We start from the raw sequence: 13172 nt of genomic DNA on the forward strand, positions 1-13172 counted from the left end.
AACTGGGCAGGAGAAATAAATCGATGGCCGCTTTAATTATGGACACATTATAAGACAATGGGCCTCTGGGCACAAACACCTAACATTCAGTAATCCATCCATGGCTGTAATATGTGGTCGCTATAAATTTGTACTTAGCGTCCCGATGGCACGTTATTCGATGTCATTACAGCATGCAATAGAGTTGTGTCAGTAAAATGATGGATGGCGTATATAATAAGTTACTAACATAGGATGGGAAAGTGGGGCGCAGGTGGGCAGTCCGTCTGTGCCAAAAGCACTGGAATCACACCGACACCAGTCATCGATAACGTCACCTTTCCCCGAACACCACAGCATGCTCATCATCGCCTCCTGAAGAGCCTACAAGAAAGAGAGACAAAAACAGAGATTAAACCTAACATCAAAGCACATGGGAGAATGGGAGAGGGGTTTTGTTTTGCATTAAACAATAAACTCTCTTCAAGTCTCCCCCGAAACTGGTACTCAAAAGACCCGTGACCTTCTAGGACGTCCATCCAGAATCTTCCTCTTTACCACTGTCACTTCAGGGATGTTAAATATAAATAGTGCAACTGCAGTAACGCAGGACATTATCCATACACGGTGATTACACACATGATATTAAAGGAGCCCTGTGGTGTTTTTCTTGTTTGTTTCATATTCAGTGTTATTGTATGTCCTTGAGCTCTAACAAATGGGTCCACTGTGCAAAACATTTGCACAGTGGACCCCATTTTATATTTTAACTCATGCATTGTTCATATCTATGTTTATGAGTTGGTGTGTTACTGCCACCTGTAGATCAGTGGAATGGTGTGGAAACATTGGCATTGGTACTCTGTTCTGCACACGACAAACAAAACAGGGGAAAGAGCTCCATAACACTACTCAAGGTCATAAGATCCAAGCTGTGATTACTTGCATAATGTGGTATATGAGTTTAATGAAAAACATAGGGACTGAGACAGTTGCTACTCCCTCTAGGGGTGCAAATCGTAAAAAAAAACAGTTTCACGTGGCAGTGGTACGGCAAAACACTAGCAACCTCCAAACAGTCTTAGTAGATAACAGCAGCTTTGTCAGTCTGCCTGAGTGTCAAGATGAAAGCCTGAACCCAGGAGCGCGGACAGCAGCGTATTGACCTTTTCTTCCCGCTGGAGGAGTATAAGTGGTAACGACGGACAATATCGAAAGAGTCACATAAGTCACAGCACTCTACGGAGATTATGACACAACATACTGCCAGCAGAGTAAGGTATGTTACTCCAAGAGGAAAAGACTCTTTCATAATGGGGCCATGAGCTTTTTGGACTCTGATGGATCACCCAAATACTGTACATTAACAAAGACATAGTGGGTTTCATTGCAGGACACCAGTTAATAGACTGACTGAGGTTTAATCATAATGATGTATTATATCAGCTGCAAGTTAGCGTAACTTAGATGAGATAATGGTCATTTAGACAGTAAATGCTTCCAGGTATGATCCAGTTGAGGAGGAAGGGAGAAGATGCAGCCACCTATTTTAAAGGTTTTAATATATTATGATGGATTCTGTAATAAATTGGTGTTTTTAGACAGTAGACAGAATCTTTATTAAAAGCTATATTTAAAAAAAAAATACACCGACAGGAAGTTTTGATGGGTACAGAATTAAAGTATTGCTTTTCCATACAAAATATATATTTAGTCTGCATTGATATTTTAGAAATGTTTTGATGGGTTTGACAATGACTTTCTTTCACGTTCTGTTTATATTGAAGCAGCCAATAGCGTTGGACATTGCTGGTTGCCAGGGTTGTCTGTTGTTGGGTGCAGCTACTGTAGGCTGGCACTGGGTGAAATGGAGTTTGCCAATCATGCAGCGGCTTATTTGCCCGAGCAGGTGAGTGACCGGTGACGGGCAAAAACCAGAGTCAATATAGGCCAAGCATTCACTCCATGGACTGAGAGAAAGGAATTCAATGGCATTAAAACACACACCCAGATGGATACATTTCTCCTTGATCGCTAAGATAACTTTCATGTTTACTTAGCTGTAACGGTAACTGTCAGTCAAACTCCTTTTGCAATACTTTTATGGTGTGATTTGCTGGAGGGGATGGGTTCAAACAGACTTAAACAAACTACGGTCTCTTGAGACACTAGATGGCAATGTTCTGCTCATTCTCCATATTCAACCTTTAAGGATAAACACTGTTCACACCTGGTAGGTCTCATTGTTGGACACCAGTTCATAGATTGGCGCGGCCTTGGTGATCTGCAGCAGGACAGGCTCGGACTGCTGCCGCCCTTGCACCACCCTCGGGCTCATGTGGCAGAGGTGACAGGAGCGCGGGCATTGGCCTTGGCTGTTGCAGTCCATACGGACGCCGGCTGCCATGCGCTTCGCACCCGTGTCCAGCAGACTGGCGATGTATGCGGGGTATGTCAGCGTCCTCGGCTCCTTGTCACGCTCCTCTGACTCCTCCGAAGGCGAGTTACCTGATAGACGGAACGAAATTGTTTGGTTAGCTTGCTTTCACTTGCTCTGTTGCGACCCTAATAGTATGTTTCCAGACATAATTAGAGAGCGGTTAGACATAGAGCTTTATGATATTGTTACTCAAATATATAAACAAGATAGATAGTGCAATCAAGTTCCTGGTAATGAGATTAGGGACTAAGGGAAAGAAAAACAAAACTGAACTGAGTGAATATTTATTTCCATCTGTAGCAACATGGCAAAACTAAAAAGCATTAATGTGTTCCCACATCTCCTTCTTGGAGATGTTTGAGCTTTTCTACATCATAGGCAGAATGCAAAAGGCATGAGCAGGAGAGTAAATACTGAGGGCACGGCTACAAAGAGCTCAGTGTTCCCTCTAGCAAAGAAGGTGAATGGGGAGCCCTGAACTGAACAATGAGAGGTTGAATTAATGTGATTATTGCTGTTGCTGTTATTAACCTTCATGATGTGCCCCCCCCGTCTCAGTTTATGGGAATTGATTTAACAAAAACATCAACAACTGAGAAAGATAGAGTATAAACCAGGAAGATGAAACCAGGGCATCCTGCTCCTTTTTCTGACAGTAACAGTAGACTGCAGGGCCCCCAGGTAGCTTACCCGGTAAAGCGATGAGCCCATTCCTGTCTACCTTCAGCTTTGTCATCAACATAAAGGCAAAAAAGTCTTTACAAAATAATATGTTGCACACGAATGACTTTATTTTAGTAAATATAGAAATGTGCACTGTAGCTTAACTGGTAGAGCAGGCGCCCCATATACTAAAAAAATGTAAATGAAAAGGATGAACTGCCTGATATCAGCACTGACTTTACTAGAGACAGATTTTGGTCAAAGACCTTTTCAGGCACCTGAGTCTAACCTTTGTACTATGTAAATATATGAATGAAATAATCCCCATAACTGTTATTTTGTGTCAGACTAGAGCAGGAAGTCCACTCGCGAGAAAAGCCAGTGAGCCGAAAGAGAGGCAAAACATGCTTAATGAAGATCTTTGGTGCTATTGTTCTTTTTTCAAGGGGTGAATTTTTCCAGATTACCATTTTGGGAGACTGCTTGGCTGTGAGAAAACACAGGCAATTTAAAAGCTCAAGCACCAATTAGGGAATAGGCTTGTTGTGCGAACCGCCTTTGATGGAATACAACTCAGGTTTATGAGCTCAGGGACCAACACATGTGCACAAGAAGGAAGGCAAAGAGAAGGCAAGTTTTCTAAGTGTGTAATACGAATAATCCCTGTGCTTTAGTGTTTACTTTTGTTTCACAACTCCTACATAGAACAGATACAGTATATCTAGTATTTGAAGTAGGTTTTCTTTACGTGCTTTGACTTGTAAGCTCTGGAAGAACAGAGGTCATCTAAATAAAGATTATTTTTACTTATGTACGTTGGGATAAAAATACAAATCCCTAAACTAAATTCCTTAAAACAAACTCAATTTGTCATCCACCCACATCTACACCTCAACCAGGCTTTTTAAGACCAAATACTTTTGCACTTCAGAATTTAGGAGGAACAAGTCTTCTCTGTCAGACTTTCATGATAAAAATACAACTCAGCAGGCCAATACAATATCAGGATATAATTAGGAACAATGGTTTTATTAGTATGTGTGTGATGCCGTAGGGGGTTGGGTGACTTGCTATTAAAGAGAAATTAAGAATCTAAGTGCTACAATAACAATATTCAGTGTTTGCCTTTGCATACGTGTTCATAATTAACAGCTTGTTGATTATACCTCGTCTCCCACACATCTCTGTAATATGCACACACTTCATTTTCTCTGACGCATATTGAGTTTCACAGGTTTTCACGAGTAATGTTGTGCTTAACTAGCTACAGTAAATTATATTCAGCCGAGCGAAAGGTGATAAAAGTTTCCGTATAGTCAAGAGAAGCAAACTCCAGATATTGTGATAACTTAGCTGAATCAGGCTGTTTAGGGCTAAATTACCTGAAAACACACATGTTATAAGATACGATAAGAGATAAACTAAAACAATCCTTTATCAATCCCACGGTGGTACAGCACTAAAGGGGATAATTATAATAATAACACAAGAATCAGTAAAAACGGTTATAATAAAAAACTAAACAGTAAAAAAAAACTGTCCGAGGTAAAAAGCAAAATGCAATAAGTCTTAAAGTCAGTCTTTAGAGAACAATATGTAAATGTCTTTATTTTAGTAAATACAGAAATATAGGGAACACTGTAGCTCACCTGTTAGAGAGGACACGCCATATAAAGAGGCTAAAGACCTTAAAAATGTTTATTTTACAAGTTAGGATATTACATGAGAGTCAGGAGGTGCTGAAAAAAAATCTATAATAAACCATCAATGTGCAAAAATAAATGCACGTAAAGCCTCCACGTGCAGATTTATCATGGTTGTAATATCCTTAAAAACTGGTGTAACGGCACACGTTTTTGTTTTCTGCAGAAACATTCAAGCCCATTCATCTTAAAGCCCCTGGGTCAGATCGAACGTGACGCTTTAATATAAAATGGCTCACCAAATGCAACAAAGAGAAAGGGAGACCCTGAGCCAAGAACACATCGGTGCACTGGAACTCTGCCCATAAAGCACCAAAAGATACAACAGGAACAACAGATATCAAGCCAAGAAAACCGAAACCACTTAAAGCACAGTTACGAATCAAGAGCAACTCAAACCACTGGTTCACATCAGAATGCTGCACAGAGACCATGGTGCACCTGGGCCCTTTTTATAATGTGGCAATCAGACCAGACCCAGTACAGGTAAAATAACATTTCAAATAGATCTCACAAAGGAGCAGGTGGTGCACATAACAATCCACACATATTTAATATACAACCTGGGGAATTGGCCCATGTCTGTGAACACGTCTGTGTTTGTGTTTACAAGAGTGGTCAAAAGGACGCTAACACCCGTGAATTAGCCGTGTGCTCCTCTGGGCTCTAATCGGACACTTTGATCTCCTCGCCGTAAACAGTGGGAGCTCCTGGTCGTCCACATTAACATCGATGCTGTCAAAACATCCAGGACCATACATACAAATATGAAATTTCACTTGTAGATTCTTAGAAGTTTGCAAATAATTTCTACTTGCACTTCGGTTGTGATCACCCAGTAAAATAACCACAAAAAGATCGGAAACTTCCGGAAGCGTCCGACTGGTGATACGGTTGCGTTAATGAAATGTAAGTCTCCTATAGTCTCTATGCAGGTTTGTATGTTTATCCTAAAAAATAAGAATAATTCAAGCCTCATAACATTGTTAATTTGTTATTCTTTGCCAGTTGTGGGTCTATTTGTATGTGCGTTCAGGCCCTTGATACCGGCCTTGTGATTGGGTGACTGAGACAAATCGACAGATAAGCCTTTACCAATCACAGGAGTGTGTATGTAAATGAGGTCGGATAGAGGGGCAAGTTACATCAAGGGAGAAATCAAAGTCTGAACGTTCACACATCTTCACCCTTGGGTGACATTGCTGTGTGTGTGTGTGTGTGTGTGTGTGTGCGCGGGCATAAAATGGATAGAGGCACTCTGCAGGCCGTGACACCGCCGGACTAATCAAAGGCAATAAAGCAGAAGATTAGGCTTGTGTTTGTAGCGTGTGTAAGTGGGTGGGTATCAATAAGATATAAAAAAAACACCACACAAAATGATCGAGAGCAGAGAGGTGTTCGGATGCACGTGTACATTTGCATTCGCGGACTGATGTTGCAGGAATGTCAATGTCCTCGCCACCTGACCGGGCCAAACTTTAATCTATCCCTGTCAAACTGGCTCACTTCCCCCTAATCAGCCCTCATCATTCTATCTTCACTTGCCACCTCCTGGCAGATGGAAATTAAATGTGGCAGTTATATTAGGACAGCTGGGTGCCTTTTAGGGCAAAGAAGATTGGCAATAATTAGTTCAGTTTAGTTTTGGTTTGGTTCAATGTCAGTTGGGACCACAGGGGGGGGGGGGGGGGGGGGGGGTATAGAAATGGACGAGCAGCCTGGCCTGCAGACAACTGATGGCCAAACACACATGGTATATAGTCACACTAAACCCACTGCAATTGACTTAACATTTAAGAGTTAGGTATATCGTGTACATAAATTATTAAAGAAAGACAGTTCTTTCTTAAAGAAGAAATGGCACATTAATTGGCTTTCAAAGCAAAAGTTGAACTCATAAGCAATAAAAAGCACTCTCGCTGAATTCAATACACTCAGGGGTTTTGTTACGACAACTTCACTTGGTCTGATATGCCCAATAGCTATTAGTGGCTAATGTCAACTAATATTAGTACATTTAAGATAGATAGTGCTGTTACACTGAGATTTGGCTGCTCACTGAAAACCATTTAATCTCAAATTGGTTATTTGGGAGAAACAAGAACATACAAGCTCCCTGGTGATATAATGAATATTACTGTTCTCTGTTTTTGTTTTTACTACATATTACCACAGTACGCCATGTTAGACACTGTTCAGCAAGGCTTGCTTTAAATACCCGATTCCTTCCGATGTTGTTGTTTGTTTCCATTTTTCTAAAATGAGTATGCCAAGTTCAAGTTCAGACAGAGCTAATCAAGGGATATATATATCCATTTCCATATTTGGAACATTGTGTGAAAAGCCTCTCTTGACCACTTAGAGAGTCACATGAAGAGTCACTTCAGACTCACTTCAGACTCACCCAACCAGCTCCTGCAGGGCTGATGGAGTAGCTAACTCCTGCTTGATGGGTGTTTATTTCTTGACGGGCTGCTTTGGTGTTTGATTCAATGTATGTGACAAAGCTCGTCTGAGAGGACGTTTAGCAGGCGTCCATCACCTGATGAGTGGCCTTGGCTGACTCTATGCTCGCCACAATCATATAAAATGAGCTCCATATCAGAAATCTGTAAAATTAGTATCGGTCGCGCCCTACTTAAAATGCACAAACATCTTGTTGTACATGAAAGTAGACATAGCTGGATGTGATGCATTCAGGGACACGGGTGCATGGATTTGCAGGATAATATGGCTTTCTGTGTATGGATGTCTCAATTCATGCTACTCTGTGAACTATGTGTTGTGTCTGCGAGGTAAAATGTTATTCTCTGTAATACTCATGCTATATTTCTCCGTCACACAAAAGAAAACAAGATAGCACCTTCTTTTTGGAACTTCACTTAACGTCCTTTTCCTTTTGTCATTCTCAGCCTCTTTTTCAAACATCTCCCCTCTCTGATTCCTCTTTCATCCCCCCCCCCCTCTCTGTAAAACCCACACTCACACCTGTTTTCACAATACAAATGCATGTGTGGTAGGTGTAATGGAGAAAAGCTCTAATGTAATAATCCTTCTCTGCATCTCCTAACTAACTAATCTCTCTTCTCTCAAATTTGCCAGCACTTTCTCTGCTTTTGCATTCTACCTTGAACTTGCTTTTACTCTTTTTACATTTTAAGTCTCCAAGGTGAATTCACACACTTATCTAAGCATCTAAACTGCTGTCAGCTTCAACCCACACACACTAACACACACTTGTTTTAAGGGGAGCCTAATGACTAGCGTTATATTGCTTTGAAGAGAATCCATTTGAAGGAAAATGCACATACATATATACAAGCGCACTTACACAGAGCTCATTAAATGATATCTGTGTTGGCCGTCAGGTGTTTCACAACAGGGATGATGAAGACAAAAACCCAGAAAAAGAACCTCCGTATCTTCATTCTCTGCTTCGTACTTCCAGAAATACAATTTTGGATCCAGTCTTTCCAAGACACCACCCATTTTGATCCTTTGTGGGCCTGTGTGTCTGTTTGTGAGCGGGTGATACTTTGATGCTTGTGTAAACATATTTCAGTTATAGAAGTGCTGAATGGATTTAGGTCAGTACTTCTTTAAGGTGTAACTTTGTGCTTAGATGTTGGGTTTAGCATTAATGCTATATGTGGATTAACATGTAGGTTAAGATTAAAGCTAAAGGTAATATCTGTAGATGGGGAGGAGAATAGTATGTATTAATTTTGGTACTGTGCGGTTATTTATGGATAATACTTATCAATATTACTTTTTTATAGATGATATACATTACAGAATACTGTTTAATATTTCAAGAAGCTGGTTTTGAGCTCCTTCATTTGATTCATCAAATTTTCACAAAAAAGATAATTTGGAAAGGAAAAACAACTCAGGTATATTGTAGAAACATGGGAGATCCTGAAAATATCAAAAACTTAGTCCAGGTTAAGATTATTAATATTATTATGAGTATTATTATTATCATAGCAACTTGCCAGTGAAAAGAGTTGAACGTGCAGCAGCTTGAGAGCCAGATCATTTTCTGAGTAGTAATTTTCTGAATTAGCTAAAAGGAGAGCGAAGACAGAAATTTACATTTCTCTCAGACACACAGCTTCAAATGAATGATAATGTTGATATGTTAGCCAAAGCAATTTTATAATACAATACATCAAAGGTTTAGGTTTGTTCTTATTTTGGAATCGAACTTGGCTTAAAGTTAACAACATTTTAAAGATAAGGGTCGAGTAAACAGTCAGTTTTGCTATGGTCATTTTATAACAGTAACACTTACAGGGGAACTCACAGGTTGGGGAGAAGCATTCGTGTGGTAAAAGGTGTAAACCGCCTTTTGTGGCTGCGGGAGGAGCTGTGTAAAGTCTGATAAATGAAATCAACCGACATCACTTGAGTCATTATCAGCTTGGACTGAAGACTACAAGTTTGAAAAGAAAAAAAAAGTTAAGGTGTGGAGTTGAGTGATGGCTGTTTATAGCCGCTACTAGCACAACACACCCAAACCCCTGACAGAAGTGTGAGCGGTTGAGTGCAGTGTGGGAAATGTAGGCGGCAAGTTTTGGCCAGAAGCAGGAATGCGGGGTATAAAAAAAGATGATATCTCTTGTTCTGCTGCATCGATTCGGATCCCGTTTTAAAGTGAGTCTCACAATACAGTAAGAGTTAAAACTGGAGCACTCTTTTAGCACTGTACAGCTGGTAGTGAGGGTCAATATTTTAAGATATTTGTCATAACAGAAGGCGTGGACGGGGCCTGAAAACCAATCTATCACACCGGCTGGGTCCCAATTGGCATCACTGAACTTCAGACACAGGACAGATGCTCCATGGGAAACTCACAGCATGAGCGTGTGGAATATGGTTTACTCCGTGGGTTTGTGGGTGTGTGTCTGTCGCTCTAAAGCTGCGGATTTGGTGCCGCTTTGACCTGTGCTGTACCGAGTGGAATGACTCATCATCTCTACAGTACACAACAGATGGAGCTCAGAGCTATTCAGATTCACATAATACCTCTCCATCTACCCCATCCTCCCACACTCTCCAATGAGAGATAACTCCCTCTCTAACTGACTCAAGTCGGACCTCCTGTTTACACAAATATATTTTCAAATCTAAAAATGGTTATGGGTGAGACAGAGAAGAGAAGAAATAGAGGCGCAGGGAAAGAAAGATCTACTTAAACTTGTGATCTTCACATGTTTGTGTTAATATCGTGCAGCATATTGGAGTGAAAGCCGTTATTTCCTGTTTCTCGAAAGCCTTCACATCTTCTCCATTATATCGCATTACATCAGAGTTCTTTGGGAAACGATGACTCGTTAAATCATCATTCATCTTTGTGATCAGAGTGCTGTGATTATAGCCTCTGACACCATCAGTCTTGTTTTTAAACAAGCCTTTTATACTAAATGCCTGTGCTCCTGCATTTCTCAGCATGAACCCATCTCTCTTCCATTCTGTGTGGAATATCATTTGCTGTGACTCCTCTGACTTCAGTAAGTACCCACTCTTAGCCACTAGATGATGCTAGTGGATCACCAACACGGCATGTACTGGAAACAGGAGTTATCAACGTGCATGCGCCACTGTTCAGCAGACAAAGGCAGGGCCAATTCTCCCTACCCTTTTAAATGTGATGGGCCGAGATGAACATTATATGGTTATGGAATGTAATCATGAGTTCCTGCTGATGTGAGAATGTCTGAAATCAAAGCAGCCAGTAGCTTAGTAAATGAGAAAGCAGTGAAATGGAAAACTGCATTTAAAAAGGGTGGGTTTTGGTGGGATCAGCCTATTGTATGTAGAGAAGAAAAATGATAAACAGAATTAGAGGCAGCAAAGAGGAAACGGAACGAGACGCAGATAAACAATACTCTGGGTATGCTGTGTGTCTGTCTGTGTGATACATTCACGACTCCAAACCTGCGAAATGGAATACATCAGAGTGCTTAAACAAATCTGTGTGACAGGCAAATCGTCTTAGATGTGTTGTGCAGTTTTCCCCCCACGTGTGTGTGCACATGTGCGTACGTGTTTAAACAGCCCCTTCCTTGGCAGCCGCATGCAATCTGTACCTGATAATTCACGGCAGCGGGGCAATGCTCTGACCGCATCTGGCTGAAATTGTAAATAAAAAGTGTGCATATGTCCCTCAGCTGTGAGGCCACGCTGGGATTCAGCGCCAACACTTCTGCCTGGAGAATAGGAGCGAAAAAAGGTGAGGCAAAGGGAAGACATTTGTTTGTCATTGTGTTTGTGTGTGTGAAGGGGCGCAGCCAGAATGTGTGTGTTTTGGTGCAAGTGAGAAACTGATAAGTTGAGATGACTGACAGAGAGAGGAATGCGTGGGTAGTGTGGCAGGATACGTATTAGCATGTGTACACTGTGCAGTGTAACAACACTTGAAATCCCATGTGAGTCCATGTCAGCAGCACAGTCACCCACTTCAACAACACAATCAGCACAACCTCACAGGAAGATCTATATATATAAACTAATGTATGCATTAACCCTTTACATTCACCTTGTGAGTAGATGTTAGCTGTGGTAAAAATAACCGGTGATTAGATAGTTCATCATCCCAAAGGCCTGAGTTTTCTCCCTACGTGACAACGACTGTTCATCTATCCTAAAACCAGAAGCTCAAAACACATTTTCCCATCGTATTAGTTTACAAATTGCTAATTTACTGTTGGAACAGCTAATTAACCTGGGATTTATCACTAACCCCACATTAAGGACGCAGTAATGGGGAAAGAATGAAGCTGAGGAAACAGATTATAGTAATTTGCTTGATAATTTACTGGTAATTGTTAATCTGTTTACTGGTAAAAAATGGCTACTTTGCATCAAATGGCAGTTATAATAATTTAGCAGTCTGCACATCTACAGCTTTATTACTAAAAAACACATACGGGCAGACATACAGGAGCTGATTATTTAAGTTAATGGGACGTGTTGGCTGTGTTACCTCCCTTTTAGAATGAATAATATATACTGTATCAGAAGTAAGAATAAAAATGAAGGCATATTTCAGTGTTGAGACAACTAAAGGAATTATTCAACTACAGGGCATGCTGCAGTACAGTATTCCTTGTTTAGCTGCTGGGTGTTTTTTTTAATAGTTTTCCCAGGGATGCACTACAGTTGGTAGAGGCTTTATGTGTGAGTGGCGCTGACTGATGCGTCTCACACCATCTGGAGGTCCATTGTGTTTGCTGCAGGCCAGATATGCTAAACGATCTTCTGAGCTCAGTGCTGTGCCTTTTGAACTGGCAGTGCAACGCTCAAATCAAAAAGGATTCTAACAGACCCCCGAAAACATATTTTCTCAAACATTGAGACATGAACATGACACTTTTCTGCCAAAATTAGAACCTTAGTTTACATAATAAATATCTCTATTTGTGTTTCAGCCTGGGCACTGATTTAAAGTGACTGAAGTCTAGTTGGAAAGAGGAGGTATCATGTAATAATAAGTAACAGTTATGGGGTTGTTTGCCTATGATGAAAGACCACTTTCAATTAATTCTGAGCAAACTACGGGGTGTCTTGGCGACCTAGTGGTTTGAGGCATACAACATTCCAGCGGGGGACCTTTGTTGCATGCCTTACCCCTCTCACATTCTCCATAGTTCCTGTCTGTATATCTGTCTTATAAAAGCAAAATGAAAGATGATAGAAATAAAGCCAAAAAATAACTGTCCTCATGTATCCTCAAAGCAATTTCAGTCAAAAACAACTGGACTGGTTGTTTGTCTAGGAAGACGTTTCACCTCTCATCCAAGAGGCTTCATCAGTTCATGTACGCATCTGACCAGTCTTCCTAGACAAACAACCAGTCCAGTTGTTTTTGACTGAAATTGCTTTGAGGATAACGATGACCTGGACGAATGAGAACATTCACAGGCTAACTGTCCTCATGAACTTTAACTTTCATTGCTGTTCATGTAAATAATGAATATTTAATGTTGTAGGGGCAATCTTAAGACTTAAAAGCACATTTCCAGGATTTCTTTAAATAGAAATCTTAAAAAGAATGGATGGTGGAAGAAGAATTGTGTTTTTAACTGGTCTTCTATAGTATTTCATATGGGAACCATCTGCTTCTTCGTGCAATACAATGGGGAACCAGGTGATTAAGGTCAGGTGAGCTAATAATTGTGAAAAAATGTCAGCTCCTACACCTACATACTGTATTTCACCTTCATAGCCATACAAATTTGGCTGCTCTAATAACAGTTTCCCAATACGAGAGTTCTATTTTTGGAGCTACATGTCTGGAGACGGAGTACAGAACAAACCATGAAGTGCAGAAAGAAATTAAATACTGTGTGACTCTCATCATAGGAAAATTGGTGCCCTATTTT

The 13172-nt window shown here is 40.6% G+C and overlaps 1 protein-coding gene across 1 annotated transcript in view; it reads right to left on the reverse strand.

Annotated features, from left to right (window-relative positions):
* Nucleotides 1-13172, reverse strand: part of astn1 (astrotactin 1) — a gene marked incomplete at its 5' end in the record, with an annotated part of 377223 nt that overhangs the window by 53461 nt on the left and 310590 nt on the right. Inside the window, 2 exons of the mRNA XM_083928387.1 lie at nt 230-363; nt 2210-2487. Of these exons, the coding sequence (XP_083784513.1) occupies nt 230-363; nt 2210-2487 (412 nt within the window). The remainder of the gene's footprint in view (nt 1-229; nt 364-2209; nt 2488-13172) is intronic.

The sequence above is a fragment of the Echiichthys vipera genome, assembly GCF_963691815.1.
Source record: "Echiichthys vipera genome assembly, chromosome: 15".
NCBI lineage: Eukaryota > Metazoa > Chordata > Actinopteri > Perciformes > Trachinidae > Echiichthys > Echiichthys vipera.